We start from the raw sequence: 19,080 nt of genomic DNA, 5'->3' as shown, positions 1-19,080 counted from the left end.
CTTTGCAGTCCGAGAAGTTCACAATTTACACACCTGCACTGCCGGTCCACCCCTTGAAATCATTTTGAAAAGAAACTATCGGAGGAGACAGAGGTACTGGACACACAGCTGTTGAATTTCTCAACTCTTGGAATGAGGAGGGGTGATATGTAGTGAACAAAACCCATCTGGATTTTTGCCAGGGTTCTGTCCTGCCATAAAAATCCCTGGGTGGCCCTTGGGTCTCACAGCCAAGACGCCTACTTCTGCAAGAAATCGGACTTTAAGAAAGGAGAAAATTCACATAGCAGATGAGAAAGGGAATGGAAGTAAGATTCTGAGGTCTTGGGTCCCAGATCTGGGCTCCAGTAATATACCAGCCTGAGACGTTAAGCAAGTCATACAAACAATCTTTGGAATGTCTTTCATTATTAAAACACCTTGATTCAAAGGGATCTACATCAACCTCTTTCCAAATGTTACACAGCCATGAAATTCTAGATCTGGAGGAGAGACCCTAGAATTCATGTAGACAGCTTCCAGAAACTTGTGGTCATTTTATGCTGAAATCACCATCACTTAGCCATTGCACAAGGACATAGGCTATTCAGTCTACCTTTGTATTACTTACATTACTGCTGCGTTTCTTCAGAATCATAGGGCAGTTAGAATATTGATGGAGGAGGAAGCTTGGAACCCACTGTTTAGTGGCCATACCTGGTGATGATTTATGTGTGTTCGTGTATAACTTTGTTCATTGGGAAACTTCTTAAGCTCTTTGAGAAATTATGTTAGAACATTTCCAAAGAATGGCTTTGATTTATCACCTACTAGCAAAATCCATTTACCAAATTATATTATCAAGCCATCTTGGGATATTCAGAAAGAGTCTGTTGCCAAGGAAAAGTGGCAGTTTTCTCCCAGTGGTGAAAGATACTACATCGTATCTCTTAGACTAGCCATCCCCCTGTTATTTCTTTACTTTTAACTTTATACACTGCTTCTGTGATAAAATACAACTGCGCATTTTTAATTACTCAGCATCTATATGCCCATGTATGAATACCTTAGAAAAATATAATTCCTTCTTTCCACAAATGTCTTTAACACTTCTCTGTCCTACATGTGGAGATACAGTTGTAAACAAACTCCTTACCTTCATGGGGCATATATTCCAGTGGAGGAATTCAAAAATTCCAAAAGAAAGAAGTAGGGAAACAGTAGATATTAAATGCTAATCATTATAGGCACTATTTTATGATAGCTATATCCACATGTCTTTAAAAATAAGCTAGAGGAGGGACGCCTGGGTGACTCAGTTAAGCCTCTGCCTACAGCTCAGGTCAGATCCCCGGGGTCCTGAGATTGAGTCCTACATGGGGCTCCTTGCTCAGTGGGAAGCCTGCTTCTCCTTCTGCCTGCTGCTTCCCCTGCTTTGCTCTTCCTCTCTCTGACAAATAAATAAATTAAATATTTTTTTAAATAAGCTAGAGGATATTTTAATGAATTTAAAGTATTTTCAAGTCACACCTGGGTGGCTCAGTTGGTTAAGTGTCTGACTCTTGATCTCAGGGTTGTGAGTTCAAGCTCCACCTTAGCCTCCATGCTGGGCTGGAACCCCACTTAAAAAAAAAAGAAAAGATATTTTTTAGGAATTAACATGAAACTGTATGCAGCAAAGTTCAGAACAAAAGGAAACAGACTTAATTGAAGAAAAAAAAGAAAGAAATTTGAAGTAGGCATAGGCATCCCTGGCTGGTACTAGCTAGGACTATAAGCCATAGAATCCACACCCATGGAAATGTTTCATATCAGGCTTTAACCCTCTTGACCTGTGAGAACAACTTTTTCATAGGCAAATACCTAGACTAAGTTGTCGTTTGAGGTCTTTTTCAGCTTTACGAAACCACCACTTTTAAGTAATGGTTAATTTTGTTTGCAGACATGCTTTAGTAAAAAAGTCAACAGCAGCCCAATTCGTTAACACCAACTGCAGCTGCCCTGTGTACGCCTCAGACCACAGCACTGCTGCTCCTCGAAGACTGACTTCTCCAGGTGGAGCAAAGGCTTGAAATAGCTGTCCATGGTGACAGTGGAAACGCCAGAGTGCTGTCGAGAGAGCTGGAAGTGCAAGTGTTTATGTTAGAATGTTGTCAGTGCTCTGCTGTACAGTCTTTGTACTGCGAGTTTGGTTTGCTCTGATTTGATTTGGTTTTCTGGCAGTGCCCTTAGCTTCCTTTCCTCTTACTGTTGCAGAGAATGTCATGTATTTGCCGACTGTAATTGAAGCATTGGGAGACTTCAACACTTAATTTTGACAAATGATGAGGGATTAGAACTGTGTAGAACTTGTCTTCACGGTTGCCTCATTGATGAAAAAAGAGGACTTGGCCACATGTTTGTTGGAGGCCCCGTCCAGATCTGAGAGCCAGGATTTGAAGGTTACTCAAGATACCCCTCCATTTATCCAACCTTCCTTACCATTCGATGCATTTTAGTACAGGATTATTGTCCTCATCTAATGGACCTAGAGGCTAAGGTAGAAGTTATCTAAACTGCTTCAGAGATAGAATGATCATTTGAAACTGGAAATGAACTCAGGTGTATTCCTAGCTTTTTCCCAGAGATCATTATTTTTTCCTCTTAGTGACTAGAGTCATGGATAAAAGGCCTAATTGAAGTAAGAACCTACTATTCAACTCCAGCTATCATTCCCAAATCAGGTGCTTCCGAAGCTGCTTAAGAGTGCTCTAATCTTGCACAAAGGCCTGCTTCCAGGTTTCCAGCTGTGAGCTAGCTGCATGGCCCCTGGGCCAACCGCCTGCATCCCAGAGGTTACAAAAAGAAGGGGTGTGGAGGAAGAGGTCCTAGTACAGGCGGGTGCAGTGTCAGCCTGCTCACAGGAGGAGTGATTAAAAATCAGATTTTGATTTTTAATTTTTGGATTTCATTTGAGGTGTTCATCATCTGGACTAATCTATTCCCACCACCTTTAGACATGTGATCGTATGTATGATAACAAGGGAATTGATGCTTTTATGCTGCCAGTAGATTGAGGGTTAATTAATACCCTTGTTGGTAATGAAGCAAGGTGAAATGAAGTGAGACAGAGCTGAAGCATAAGGTCATTAACATACACTGATTAATAATGGAAATGTGGACATTTTCATTACCGTATAACCAATGGGCAAAGGCAGGTGTGTAATGCATGAGGCTTTGAGTAGGAGGACAGCATACTTTCCGGGTACACAATCCTTGTTGAGAATGCATTTCTTTTAATTGCATCATTTTCATGTTGAACCCGCATGACCTCTTCTAATACTTGAGGTTCAACTATATGTCCAGAGCATACCAGAGACAAAAATATTGTAGGGCTATGGAAAGTTAACTTCCAGAGGATCTGAAGATTAAAAAGGGAAAATAAGATGCACGAGGAGCAAGAATTACCTGAGAAATGAACTCTTAAGCCTTTTGACTGTAAGAATGTTGAAAAGCTTGGACGTCTGGACAAGTTTCTAGACTTCGTTTTAGAAAATTGGTATTTTTAAGATATTTTAAGAAACCAATCAACTACTTTCTGATGGTTTGAGTGAAGGCCTTGTCCTAGAGCCTGGAGGTGAGACAGAGGGTCTTTGAGGGTCCCCTTCACACTGTATGCTACATGAAATTCACATGTGACTGTTGTCTCAGTACAGCCAGTCCTGGTGCTGATGTCCTCAACCCATGAACCAGGAGGGGTTTTCCATGTAAACTGCAGAAAGGTGTGGAGACGAATGGGCTTTCTCCTTCATTTACCTTTGCACATTTTATTTACTTTATTTCCCTTATTTGCATTTTATCTGCTTTCCCTTCACCTCAAATGCCCATTGTGACACATTGTTAGGAAACGGGAATTTCTTTATAGTTCAGTAAATTTCTAATTTCCTAGAATGGCTGGAGAAAAATTTATTACAAATAGTAAAATACTCTGGTACATGGAAAGTTGCCCTAAGTATATACATGAGTTGTCAGTTTTTGAAGGATCTGAATATATAAAATTACAGTCTGTTTTTCAATATAAATTATATAGGCCCTATCTGATACAACACAAACTTCATGTCGAATCATGAGGCCCTGAGAGCCTTCAGCTTTATTATTGTGAGAGTAAAATACTGGCTTAAATCTATCTAGTCTCTTTGACATAGGATGGAGGTTGCTCGTGAAACACAGATAATCAGTGCAACTTGAATTTTCTCTTATAAAAGTACACTTGAGAAAGGTAACAGCTTTGTTCAGTTTTCATATTCTGTCTCCCTAACGTATGCCTACTAAGAATCTCTGTACTACAGGGGCGCCTGAGTGGCACAGTTAAGCGGCTCACTCTTGGTTTCAACTCAGGTCATGATGTCATGTCATGAGACGGAGCCCTGAGTTGGGCTCTGTGCTCAGTGTGCAGTCTGCTTCAGATTCTCTCTCCCGCTCCTTCCAGCTCCAGTGTGTGCCCTCTCTCTCTCTTTCTCAATAAATAAATAAATATCTTGAAGAAGAAGAACCTCTATAGTACTAATGGATTTCTTTGTTCTTATAAATTGTTTCTTTTTTTTTTTTTAATTCTTTTAAAAGGAAAATGGGGATGCCTGGGTGGCTCAGTCAGTCAAGCATCTGCCTTCAGCTCAGGTCAAGATCTTGGGGTCCTTGATGGGCTCTATGCTCAGCAGAGAATCTGCTTCTCCCTCTCGTTCTGCTCCCTCCCTCCCTTCCTCTCCCTCTCTCTATCTCAAATAAATAAATAAAATCTTTAAAAATGATAAAGAAAATGGATTTCTGTTCCTTGAAAAAGAAATGCTATTCTCAAATCTCAAAGTTTCTAAAATTACCATATTTTCCTAGTGAGTTTTGGGTCTTTGGGCATATTTAATGTTGTACTTCAGTGCAAACACGATTTGGTCATGTCCAGCTATATTTCTAGAAACTTGCTTAAATGTGTGATATCAGGCTCTTTTAGAGGAGCAAATTGGAAGGAGCAGATTCAGAAATTCATGAAGACAAGATACTGTGTCAATAGAGTTGACAATCTAGTGTTTTTAGCAAGACCACAGTTTTTATAACATCAGCAGCTAAAGTTGGAGACTAAGATAATGTTGAAGGATGGAAAAAACTCTTCTCTTTCTCCTCTCTCTCTCTTAGAGATCTTGTGTGTCATCTCCCCAGACAGCTGAAAGATTTAAAGTGAGATCATCCATGTCCTTGTCTTGTATTTTAGAATGCTGTGCCACCTTCCTCAGGCAAAACTAGCATCCTAGCAGGGGGAAAAAGAAATTGTCCTTTTTCTGTGTAAGAGTGTGTACTTCAGGTAGTCTCCTAAATGTTAGTGAATGGCAATTTGTTGATTATAATCACTGCATGTTAATCTCTCACAGCATGTTTCAATCAAATTATTGCTTCATTGAAAGGGTGCAGTGCCACATAATTGCTGTAATTGACAAGCACATGTCTGAAAGGAATATTCTTTGAGCAGGAGAATTTTTGCCTTTAACATACCTATAATTGAGCTTTTTCTCATTTCTCTTTGCAGTCTTTCTCATTATAACCTTCCCCTCCCATTTCCCATTATCCTCATTTTCTGCCCTTGGGGCTTTCTTGCTCTACAACTGAAACCATTCTTTTCATTCTGTTTGGAGCTTTTTGCCTTATACATAAGGCCAATGCCTGAATGGCAGGCCTTCCCCCAAATCTTTCAATAAATATGAAATTAGACGGAATTGTTAAATATGAGTGAAAAGAAAATGTAGAAAACTAAAATATCTTGTAATCCCCAAAATATCTTATTGTAATCTGAATAGTGCTAGGAAATTATTTTTAGGGCAATTCTGTATCCTTTTCTGCTTCAGACTTACTGTTCTTGTCTGTTTTCTGCATACAAAATACTTGGTGAATCTTTTAAATCCTTTAATCCTATAAATGAGCTTCACTTAGTGTGATGATGAAAAGTACAAGTTAGAATTGCCTTTTGAATACCTGGCTAGGTATTTCTACTTAAATGTTCAGCCTTAAATGAGCATAATTTTTGGTGAATGAGTTGTATATATCAGGACTCTGATAGGTAGTAGTTCTAGTATTAAAGTATCTGGCATACTACTTCAATAATTACATCCCTTTCAAGTCCCTTAAATATACTTGTTAGGAAGAGAGATTTATCTAGTACTTAAAGCAAGTTAGGTTTTTTCTCCCCTAAATTTTCTTCCTTGCTTGATATCACAAATTTTGTTTTTGTGTAACAGGCTTAAATATACCATAAATGGTGTCATGTGTTTTGTTAAGAAAAAAGAAAGAACATGGTGAAGATATTTTCATCCCTATTTTGGATCTTACCCCCTAGAGTTGGACATATAAAATGTAACCTCTTGTTGTCTTGTTTCAGTTTGGTCTGATTTAAAGGCATTGCAAGCCATTTTTATTCACCACTGTGCTGACTTTTGTAAAAGCATTGTAGTTAGCTCAAGTTCTGCCAGTGCTGATTGGCACAATGCAAGCACACGTCTCAGAGTTATTATGACAATTTACTCTGTTTTACAGTCTCCTAGGGAGAGTGTTTGTTCTTTGGGAAAAAAACATGCAAGGCAAATGTGTCTTCATCAGCATATTTTAGAAATCCACAGTAGTGAGATCAGGATAAAGTCACAATACTTATCTCTCAGTAAATGTACTTTGCTTGCTTTGGATAATAGAGAAACTTAAGAAGCAGATCACATTATTCATCGTGTGTTTAAACTCCTAAGAATTTTCTGTGTATATATATTATTTGTTATTAGGTATGGCTGTGTATAACAGAAAAACAGATGTTAACTTAAACTAGGTATAAATATACTTATCTCTCATGTGAAGATACAAATAAATGGGGCACCTGGGTGGTTCAGTCCTTAAGCGATAAGTGTCTGCCTTCAGCTCAGTTCATGATCCCAGGGTCCCGGGATCTAGCCCCGCATCCTGCTCCCTCCTCAATGGGGAGCCTGCTTCTCCCTCTCCCAGTCCCCCTGCTTGTGTATATTTATGGAGAGAGAGAGAGTGCGCGTGCGCAAAATATGGCCAACAAAAAGCAAAGTTCGATTCCTAAGAAATGAAAAATGGCATGTAATTTTATAAATGGAAGCTAATGTTAGTTTGTTTTGATACTTTAGATTCCAGGCCATAATTATATTTCTGTCTCTTTAAAGAAATATAAAAATATTGTGATTTAAAGCATTACATAATGGGGGTCATTGCTCAGTGGAGAGTCTGCTTCTCCCTTCCCCTGTTCTTGCGCTCTCGATCACTCTCTCTCTCCCCCTCCCAAATAAACAAAGTTTTGTTTTGTTTTGTTTTTTAAGATTTTATTTATTTATTTGACAGAGAACACAAGTAGGCAGAGTGGCAGGCAGAGGAAAGGGAGAAGCAGGGAGCCTGACACAGGGCTCCATCCCAGGACCCTGGGATCATGGTCTGAGCTGAGGCAGACCCTTAACCGACTGAGCCACCCAGGTGCCCCAATGAATAAAATCTTAAAAAAATATATTTTTTTCACAAAACCTCTGAGGCATGTACTAAAAAATATTTCCTATATTATGACTTCGACTAAGCTTAAAATAGCACACATTAAATTTGTTCTCATAAAAATAGCTTAAGTATATAATTATATTATTATATTCCTGGTGATATTTTGGAACTCTTATGTACCTGCTGAGTGGGTCAAATCACCATGAATCATGTGATTTCAGTGCTGGGAGAAAGACCTAAGGATGTTTTAAGGTGTGTAAGTAATACACTTATTTTGAAACAACACAAAACTGACTTATTAGAACCATTTGAGACAAAGGCGTTTGTATGAATGACTTTAGCCAAAAAGACAAAAACACCTTAACCAATGACAGTTAATACATGTTTAATGGCTTGATTATCCAGATGTTGGACTAATAAGCATATACGATCACTGAGGTGAGGAACAGATAAGACTTTGATGTAGAAGTCAGTTTTTTTTTCTTTTAGGAAAAAGGACAAAATAAAACATGACTAATGATGGTCAGCATCTGTAATGTTTAATATGGAGAAGTTTATCTAGAAGGAAAAGAGGAGTTTCACAGTTTGACTGTTTTAAAAAATTGTTTCAGTTTCTGCCTTTACACTTCAGCTCCCTCTCCCTGTTCCCCCCACCTTGTGGTGCTTGTACATGTGCTTTAGAGAAAAAGCACATTCTAAAGCACTCTCTTAAAAAAAAAAAATCTTAAAAGCATTAGGAGTTTGTGGACTATCTTAATCCTTCCATGTGATGGTCAGTTCTACTTTAAAAAAAAAATTAGCTGATCCCTTATAGCTCTTTGCTACTTACCAAGTATGTGCTAGAAAAAATGAAATTCGAGTAGGAATAAAGGAAATCTAGCATGCTGGTGTAGAGATGGAAAATGACTTTATGGGGGCACTTTTGTCAATTCAGAAATAAAAAGACGAAGTTCCTATATCTGTGGCACTCCTCCCTGTCCACAACCAGGACTCTGTTGCTTCCCTGTACACCCATTACCTCCATGTCTGGTATGGACCATTTGGGTTCACAGCCTCAGAAGAGCAGAGTGCAGTGAAATCCAGAGCTGGGGATTAGCCCCCCTTGGGACCTAGGACCCTTCTGATATTAACCTGCAGCAACTCAGTAGTTTTTCACCCTACTTAGCTCGGGCTTGGCGTCAATCATCCCACAAAGAGAGTATCAGACCTGCCTCCTTGATAGAGTATGAGGAGCACAGATCGTATGGGTAGAGCTCCTGGTACAGCACGCAGGATGTGGTCAGTAGAGGGGGGCTTTTTCGATTATGTTCAAAGAGAATAGCTCCTATCTTCCCTTTTCTACTTTTCCTCGTTGCCCATCAAAGCTGTTTTTGGCTTCCTGGTGCACACTAAGGAATAGATGTGGTTCAAAGCAAATTTGGGGCTCTCTAGGGCTAAAATGCGTGCTAGGTGGGGGGTGAGGGTGAGGGATGTGGGTCTGAGTGGGGGTAGCAGTTTGTTCAGACATTCTCATGAATGGAATATTCATCAGCTTGGGGCTATAGGCTCCCATATGTGGTCCTTTTATGATGTCGTGGATTAAATTTCAAACCCTATAAAAGTTGAGGCCTTAAAACTTGGCCTTCTCCATGGCAGCAAGCACAGAGCTCAACCCCAAGCAATATATGTTCAGTCAGTGGTTGTGACCAAACCTTTCTTTGTGACCCAAAAGCACTAGTTTCCCTTTCACTGGTGTGAGAAAGAAAGCAGCTATGCATTACTGAAAAGAACTCCAAAGATTGTTCTGGAACCTAGAGCACAAAAGCATCCCTGCTATCAGTCAGTGGATGAAATATTTGTCCTAGAAATAGTTTTAAACATGGGCTACACAGTTAAGTGAGTTTTCTAATTTTGGGCATTTTCAGATTGTGTAAGATCTTGTGCCAGATTGTTTAGAAAGAGGCTTAGTTATGTTTAATTGTTTTTTTTAAGACGTCTTTATTTTTTAAGGTTTTATGTATTTATTTGAGACAGAGACAGAATGAGAGACAGAGAGCATGAGTGGGGAAGGTCAGAGGGAGAAGCAGACTCCCTGCTGAGCCGGGAGCCCGCTGTGGGACTTAATCCTGGGATTCCAGGATCAATGACCTGAGCTGAAGGCAGTCACTTAACTAACTGAGCCACCCAGGCGCCCTTAAAAAGACTTCATTTTTTAAAAAAAGATTGTATTTATTTATTTGACACAGAGAGAGGGATTTTATTTTATTCATTTGACATAGAGAGAGGGAAAAAATTATTTATTTATTTGTACACACAGGGGGAGCAGCAGAGGGAGAGGGAGAAGCAGGCTCCCCACTGAGCAGGGAGCCCAGTTCAGGACTGGATCCCAGGACTCTGAGATCACGACCTGAGCCAAAGGCAGACACTTAACTGACTGAGCCACCAAGGCGCCCCAAGACTTGATTTTTTAAAAATTTTATTCACTTATTTGTTGGGGGAGGAATGTGGGAGAGAGAGAGAGCACAAGCAGGGGGAGCAGCAGGCAGCGGAAGAGGCAGGCTCCCCGCCAAGCAAGGAGCCTGACATGGGACTCCATCTCAGGATCCCGGAAGGCAGGCACTTAACTGACTGAGCCACCCAGGCACCTAAAGATTTCATTTTTAAGTAAGCTCCACACCCAATGTGGGGCTCAAACTCAGACAACTCCTAGATCAAGAGTCACATGCTCCACCAACTGAGCCGAACAGGTACCCTAGTTGTGTTTAATTTAAACTAGTAAATTGGTAGAGTATCTTTTTATCTTTAATATATCTAGTTATCATTCTTAGCTTTATTTTTTTTAAGGATTTTATTTACTTATTTGACAAACAGAGATCACAAGTAGGCAGAGAGGCAGGCAAAGAGAGAGGGGGAAGCAGGCTCCCTGCTGAGCAGACAGCCCGATATGGGGCTCGATCCCAGAACCCTGGGATCATGACCCGAGCTGAAGGCAGAAGCTTAACCCACTGAGCCACTCAGGCGCCCCTCATTCTTACCTTTAAATCAAGGCAGTTGACTCTCACTCAGCTTGAAGGAAAATAACTTCTCTCTCATAGCTCTAGAATTTGTTAAGCAGAAACAAAAAATAAAATGTTACTCATCTGAATTCAGTGATAATGATTCACAGTGACCAGGGTGGAAAAATTAACATTCCAAATGGTGATATATTCCAAGTTTTGGAAGAAAGCTGATAATAGAGATTCTTCGTGGTGCCTGGGAGATAAAAATATCATACCTTGTCCTAAGTTGATTCCACTATTAAAATTATTGCTTCAAATAACCATGCCCCAGACTTCTAATTTAGGATTTGATGTTTCAATTAATTTTTTCTTCATTTTGTGACATTTTGGAGTGTTTAATGGACAAGCACTTAGGAACACAGTTTGTGTCTTTAAGAATGCATTCTGTGACGTTAATCACACCAGATGGAGCAACTCCGAGAGTCGGCTGTGTTAGCCTGAGTGACTCTTGCAACTGGTTATTAATTTTTGTTGGTAGATGCTGGCAGATTGGTATTGAAGGCTCCATACCCATGACACTTCCCACATTCTAATCTTATACTGTTAAATAAAATGATACTTAGGTTGATCAGGAAGAAATACTTCCTCCCAGCTTATTGTGAGAGCTGCTGCTGTTACTAATCAGGAAGCTATAACACCTGCAAGAAGAGTCTTTGGGGAAAACAGTGCGATAGATGGTGTGAAGGCAATTATCAGAATATCCTTAGTTCCTTCTAGTCTCACTCGGGTATGCCCCTAACATATTCCAAGGGGCATCTCTCCAAAGCCATCAGACATCCACACCATCCACACACCAAATCCTGTGGCCTCTAAATTCGGGCAAAGTCTGATGGACCTCCCTCCAGCAAATTTTGACACTCAGGATCTACTTTCCTATCCATCACTCTTCCTTGTTGGCTTCTGTTATGTTTGTGTCTCCCTATTCTCCTGTTTCTCTCTCTCTTCTCTTCCCCCTTCCTGAACTCACCCTTCTCTTAGCATTGCCCAAATGTGAACATATACCCCAGCTCAGCCCTCAGCTCCCTGCTCACAACTTGCTGGGGTTGTATCTGAGAGCTGATGTTGTTCCAGTCACCCTCTCTATCCCTTCTTATGGTAACTCCCATAATCATCCAGACCTCTTTAGCGAGCTCTGGTCTTTGACATTTCTGCCCAGAAATGTCAGGTTACTTAAAGTAACCTTAGGGAACTCAAGCTCCAAGTATTTAAAAAGTACACTCATCTTCCCTCTCCTGATTTTCCCTTTATCCAGTCTGACTGTCCTGATGCAGCAAGTTTAATCTGTATCTCTTGTCATTTCTGCCCTTGAAAATTTCCATTCACTTCCCTTTTCCTATAAAACAAGCCCCAGGCTTCTTGCTCTAGGGCTTAAAGACCCTCCAGGAATTAGTTCCAACCTACTTTCTAGCTTTACTTTGCAGTTACACATGTGATCCCTTCCATTACTGTTTCTAAACTTTACCAGAGACCAAGACTTAAAAAACTCACCTGTCCACAGACTGCTCATAGGAACAAGTGAAGCCAAGGAGGGCAGAGCCGTGATGAACTGCAGAGCGTACCCTGCAATGAAAAGGGCAACTCAGCATTAAACCAAGTTGGCTTGTGAGATGTGGGCCGAGTATTGCCAGATCTTCTGATTACTATGTTTCGTTTTGTTTAAAGATTCATTTATTCATTTTAGAGAGAGTATGTGAAGGAGGGTGAGGGGGAGAGGGAAGCCATCTCAGGCAGACTCCCCACGGAGGGTGACCCCAACCCTGAGATCATGACCTGAGCCAAAATCAGCAGTCAGATACCTAACCGACTGAGCCACCCAGGCTGCCCAGGTCTTCCGATTTTTTAAATATTGTCACATAACAAAAAATATCTTTAATGGCTAGACAAGGCCCAGAGGCCACGGGTTTGTGACTTGGCAGCAAACACACACGCCACCACTCATTCGCTCACATTTATTTAACCTCTTTATCCACCAATTCTTCTTCTCCTTCTTCTTTTTTTTAAGATTTTATTTATTTATTTGACAGTGAGATAGAGGTAGAGAGCACAAGCGGAGGGAATGGCAGAGGGAGGGGGAGAAGCAGGCTGCCCACTGAGCAGGGAGCCCGACGCATGGCTTGGCTTAATCCTAGGACCCCGGGATCATGACCCTAGGACCCCGGGATCATGACCTGACCATATGAGCCACTCAGGCACCCCTCCACCAGTTCTTCTTAGAAGTTCAGGGGTGACCCCACATGGCACCTTCCTTGGCACGTTGGAGTTTCCTTCATCCCTTAGAACATTTATGATTGGTGCTGCCCAGTTGAGGTGTTGCCTTATTTAGTTCATTTCATGGGGACAAAAGTCTCAGCTCCCTGACTGATTATGAGCTGGAAGCCACGGCTCCCTCGTGCTTTCTTGTCTCTCACCCCCAAATCCCTTAGCAAATGCCTTCTATACAGTCAGTTCTCAGTACTCGGTTTTTCCTTGGTTGATTGGTAGGACTTGGAGAATTAGAAAAGGGTCTGAATATTATTTTATGAAATTAAGAACAGGTGGTACTTATTGAGTGCCTAATGTACAAATGTTCTCTGCCAGGTACTTGAGAATATGCTATTCTGTTCATTAATTCTGTTTAATTCTGCCTGCAATTCTGCTAGGTGTGGATATGATACCCACTCTATAGCTGACTTAACTAAGGCCCAGAGAGGTTCAACCTTGTGCCTAAGGCTATCTAGGTAGAAATTCAGCTCTCTGATTCCCTTAGTACTTTCCACACTGTTTTCTAAGTTTCCTAGCAGGTTTAGCAGACACATGCATGACTCACAAATGGGTTGTAATTATAACTGTGCCTAGACGCTGAGAGCAGCTGAGGGCTGGGACAGCAGGAGCTCATGGGGCCTGTCACCTCTCTCCCCTCCCAGGGTGACTTGCAGATGCGACCCTTGGTGTGGAGGATATGGCCAAGCCCTGGGTTTATTAGTGCATGTTCCGTCTAGTGACATTTTTAAAAGGCAGCATGTGAAGTATAATATAGTTCAGAACATAATTCCTGTTGTATTCTAATCGTTTTTTCCAAAAGAATGATGGGATTCCAAAACCAAATTTTTCAAGTTACAATAAGAACAGAGTTCATTATTTGAAGAGTGCCACCCAAGCTCTGTGTGTAGTAAGCTCCTGTCATGAAAGAGGTGACCTTTAAAATCTGATGTAGAAACAGCATTCAATGAATAAGCATTTTTTATGTAACCAATAAAGAAAAATAAAATGAGATCTCAAGATTTGGTCATTTTAGAATAGCTAAGCAATACTCTGGCGAAGTGTAAAAATATCCAGGAATTGAGTGAATTTAAAAAGCTGCATTTGAGGTCATGAATATTGCTTTCAGAAATGTCAAATAAACTGAGAAAAAAGCATAGCTCTTAAGGGCATAGCACTTGAACCTATGACTCAGGCATGAACGTTAATTTTTTTTTTTTTTAATTTGTGCTTAATCAAGTTACATGGTACATTTTGGCACTGCTTCTCAAAAAATAATGGCAAGTTGTAATATTCCTGGACCAGAAACAAGACCTTTCAAGTACAGAGTTTTTCTTGGCTTCTCGAAATAAAGTTTAAGTAGAACATACTTTAGAGTGCCTTAAATTCCATTGCATCTGAAGTAGAAATATAGGTGAAACAAAACTGCTAACAGTACTTTAGGGAATATGGGTCATTATAGAAATGTTGAATATTCACATTACCATACTTCGTTTAAATAGCAACTATTGGCAGTTGTCTGTCAAAATTCTTACCATTTACTTTCTTGGCAATTCACTTATACCAAACAAAAAGAAAGAAAGAAAGAAAAAGAAAAAAAGAAAAGCACTAAGCTTAGACCTTTTTGAAACATTTAGATCAGTTCCTCTGAATTGATTACATTTATGTAACAGAACCCTATAAAAAGGATCTGTACCAAACCAGTTACTAGTCCACCTGACACAACTCTAGGATGCTCCAGAAACACTTGCGTTTTACAGAAATAAATGGACATTTTAGTGCTTGATACATTTCAAGCGAGAATGAGAAGGTATTTTAATATCTGTGTAAAAGAAAAATACGTTCAAGTAAAATCAAATGAAAATGGACAGTTCTTTTCTTATACTTTAAGATTTAGACAGTAACAGATGAGAGGAAAGTCCTGTATTAACATCATTATGGTCATGAGTTTTAGAGTAATTTCTTTTTTTTTAAATTTAATTTTATTTTTTCAGTGTTCCGAGATTCATTGCTTTTAGAGTCATTTCTATCAAAGCTTTAGATTTTGACTACACCTTGATGTATTTTATTTCTAGTGAACATAATGCTTAAAACTAATAGTATCTGCTTTCCAGTTTTGATTGTTACCAGCATGTTTCTTTTATACTGCGAGAATACTTCCTATATCTAAAAAAGCCACAACATAAATATTCTTTTATTTGGGGGGAGCGGGGGAGTACTCCCAAAAGGATGGCTGAATACTTCTGTCAGTGATGAGCCAAGAATTTGGGATTAGATTTAGTGATTGATTTAATGAATAGAATTTCAAAGGAAAGGTGTTTGTCTATTAATACCTAGGTATTCACAGAGTTAGAAAGCAAAATGAATATATCTTTTTATTCAGAATGTTAGTGTATACAGCAACTACGAATTTGTTTAAATGAAAGATACTTTTATACACAAAGGTGCTTTTCTGCCTAAGGTCTTAAATTACTGTTAATTAAGCACTATATAATATAATATATAATTATAGTGTTTTAATATGGATGCCAGAGGATGTGCTAGTCTTTCTAAATGGCTATTGTTGGCTAATAGCCTTCAGGGGATCATTTGTATAGCCATTGTGGTTCTAAAAATATCTCTGAATACCATGGGACAGTCTTTTTTGATACATGGCTATTACAAAATGCATTTTTATTTGAAGTGTGTCATTTTGATTATATCATTCAATTACTTTCGTGGGCAGCAAAAAAATACCAGTGCTGAAAGAGAGTAAGAGAAGCTCTTTATACAGAGAAAAATTTCATAACAGTATGGTAGTTAAATAGGGAAAGATTTGAATCAAGGGCATAGGGAATCTGTTCTCTTTTGAGGAATTTTAGCAGTTCGGTAGGACTTTAACTGGAGATGTTTTTATGTAGCCTTGTTGTTTTTATTTTAATTAATATTTCTGTTGCAAAGAGATAATTAGGTAAATGCTGTTGAATATTAAATATGGTAGTAGCTTAGGGGAAAGCATTTCTGGGTGAAAGCCCTTAACAAAATATCATCACATGTGAGTTCATTAATTGAATCGAATGCCAAATGGTTTTGCCACCTTATAAACCAGACTTCTCACAGTCACTCAGCTCATTATCCAAGGCTGTTCCAGAATGGAATGACTGGTTATGTCAAAGTTTAATGGCAGTCTTTTTCATCTCAGTTGCTAATGGAGTAAATTTTGATTAGAGAATAGTTCCAACCTCCTTGAATCAGCTAAGTATAAGAATATTCCAAAGAGTCTGAACCTGTGTCCCATCAAGTACTTTGAACGCTGAATGGTGAGGTTTGCAGGCTCTCAGGCTTCTGTATATTGTCTGCTGTGATCTGTAAGGGCCCGCAGAGAACCCTCAAATAGATTTTAGGCTACTCTGTGGTTCTTGCTGCCTGTACCTAGCACTGAATGCAAAAAAGACTTAATTTCTAACAAGAGCAGAGAGCTTGAAGATTTTCATCACCCACATTTATTATAGAGCCGTGTTAGAATTGGTGACCATCCCTGCTCAGTAGTGTCCCAGAGTGCTAGTTTTTAAGTAGTGTTTCAAAATATCCTAGGGGTTCAGACGTTACGCCACTGTTTGATTTTTCTTGAAACTATTTCAAGAACTGTGATGAAGCACATACCGACCTCCAAAATGTATATTTCAGGATTTTCATTAGGATAACCAAGTGATGAACTTCTGTTGCCAGGTTAGCTAGTTTTGGGGGCCAGTCTTAGAATATGGTTTCTCTTGCCTTTCCATGCAGATGAATATTTGAAACTGCATGGAATCTTTCCTGTGAATTTGGAAATTATGTTGGAGGTCGCAGCTTGCCAGTCACTTTTGTAAACAGGGTCCCTAGGAGAGAGCTCCCAGGCCTTCTGTGAGTGCAGGCTGTGCATTTGCGTTCACACTGAATTGTCCAACTGGCCGAACTCCCACAGTTACCTTCAGCATATAGGGCTGTAGAGCTCTATACGGGGCTGTTCCTTCCCCTACACACTTACAGTGGATAGGGCTTCGTTTCTGCCTAGCTGTTTGAGAACTTACTTTTACAAGTAACAGTAAGCTGGAGCAGAGACTGTTAATATATTGCAGTGTGATACATTATACGTGTAGGCTTATTTGACATTATGGGTGCCATTTGTCAAATTTATTTTTTTAATAAGGAATACTGTTACTTAGCATAAATAAGTAAATATCTTTAAAAAAAACTTTCTTAATACTCATTAGCATCTCTGGTTCACTTCACTTAAGGCCATTCTGCAATTAGAAAGGAAGTTTTGCTTTTTTTTTTTTTTTAACATGACCATTTGCAATCACTTATTGGTGTAAATTGGGATGATCTTGATGTTCTGCAACCAAACAAAACAATTAATTAAGCAGGGGCAGCTGACAAGGATTGGAGATATCATTCACTACCTCTTTATATCAGAGTTTTGTTGTTCGTAAACATAGCCTTGTTGTTTTGCATTGATCACTTCTTACAGTAAATGTTATTGGTTATTTCTAAAAATTCTGGCATTTTTAGATGCCATAGACCTCAACATACACCTTCAGAGCTCTATACAGGGCGATTCTTTCGACTTACACACTCAGTATAGCTCTTGGAGAGCATAGATGGTATCGCGTGTACAAGCTCATTATTCTTACGACTGATTAATTACTATTTCAAATTCCTAGAAATTTATGTCCAGGATGTAAAAGACATAAAAATGAAATCATATAGTAAAAAGAATTTTAAGTTAAGGAGGCTGGATAAAAACAAGTATGGCAAGAGCTCTACTTTGCACTGTGCATGTGATTTTTTCTATCAATTTGGAAATGATATCGGGGGGTCAGGGTTTACCTGTTTAGCTGTTCCATATTACATGTAAGCTACACTTTTCCAAGAACACTCAAGGCCAAGAGGCAATAAAAATCAAAGCTTTTTTTGTCAGTTGAGGAGGTAGGGAAGGGATTGGGAAGGAGTATATCATGGTACGTTATCCCTGCTCCCCATATTTTTTTTTAATTTTTTTAAAAGATTTTATGTATTTATTTGACAGAGAAAGATCACAAGTAGGCAGAGAGGCAGGCAGAGAGAGAGAGAGAAGCAGGCTCCCTGCTGAGCAAAGAGCCCGATGCAGGGCTCTATCCCAGGACCCTGGGCTCATGACCTGAGCCGAAGGCAGAGGCTTTAATTTAACCCACTGAGTCACCCAGGCGCCCCTACTCCCCATATTTAACAGGACTTAGCTGTGTCTCTCTCCACCACAGTACCATCACTCACCACATTTCCAGCTTCTCATAGATGTATTTGAGAGAGAAAGGTGAATGGCCTTGGAACCTGTTATGTGTCCTCTGAGTTTTATTATCCATTGTTCTTGGCCTAGACTTAGGTAAATGACTTTAGAAAGCCTTAATTTATTAGAGCATACGGGCTTCATTCCCTGTGGGACTGGAGTATATACCCCAGAAATACCATAAAATTTATCTTTAAAAGGACATTATTTATGCATTGAGTTTCTATAACATCTTTACCCACAAAGATAAATGATGTTTTAGGGAGCAAAAAAAATAACAGAAGTTGTATGTTTAGAGAGCCTTGCAACAAAAAAAATAATCCCATTGCTTGAAGTGTTCTGTGTAAGGAGTTTAAAAAATCTTAACTTCAACAAATAATGTATTTTTTGGTTAAAATTCTCCTATCCTAACCCCTCCCACAACCACCACCACTTACCGTATTTCTGCCACACATGATGTTCGAGAGCCTGGAGAAGCAGTTGCCCTTCTTATCACTGGTGTGCTTACCTTGTGTTTGTTTTTCTTTCTTTGCAGAGACCCTCCTTGATGACTTCCTCCTCACGTACACGGTCTTCATGACAACTGATGACTTGTGCCAGGCGCTGTTGAGGCAATATCCTTCATTAACTTCAGGATGCTGTGCTGGCTTCCTCTCAGACAGATGTCTCACATTAGGAATTAACTGCCTTTCTTAATTTACTCAGCCCCTCTGTAGAGTGTGGATCTGTTAAATATTAATGTAATGATATCCAAGGTAAAAGATGAAATGAGACAGAATAGACAGGGAAGACTGGAAGGCGGGGCTGCTGTTCTCACCTTCTGGGTTGTGGGTAAATTATACTGTTTGTGTTATGTTTTCTTCAAATGTAGGTCTCAAGATGAGAAATCTGAGCTAAGTTTGGCCCACCGGGTAAAGCCCAGAGACAAGAGGTTGAGTGGACAGGCCATAAGTGAACTTGTAAGACAATCAGGCCGTTAGTGCCAGGGGACTTGGGCAGGAAAACGTACGTGCATGATTCCATGTTTCT

General features: G+C 39.6%; 1 protein-coding gene across 1 annotated transcript in view; it reads left to right on the top strand.

Annotated features, from left to right (window-relative positions):
* RAPGEF5 (Rap guanine nucleotide exchange factor 5) overlaps window positions 1-19,080 on the top strand; it is a 223,467-nt gene that overhangs the window by 157,833 nt on the left and 46,554 nt on the right. The window contains exon 12 of the mRNA XM_080818603.1: window positions 18,587-18,665. Coding sequence (XP_080674729.1) covers window positions 18,587-18,665 — 79 coding nt within the window. The remainder of the gene's footprint in view (window positions 1-18,586; window positions 18,666-19,080) is intronic.

The sequence above is a fragment of the Martes martes genome (assembly GCF_963455335.1).
Source record: "Martes martes genome assembly, chromosome: 11".
NCBI lineage: Eukaryota > Metazoa > Chordata > Mammalia > Carnivora > Mustelidae > Martes > Martes martes.
This window is presented reverse-complemented; position numbering and strand designations above follow the sequence as displayed.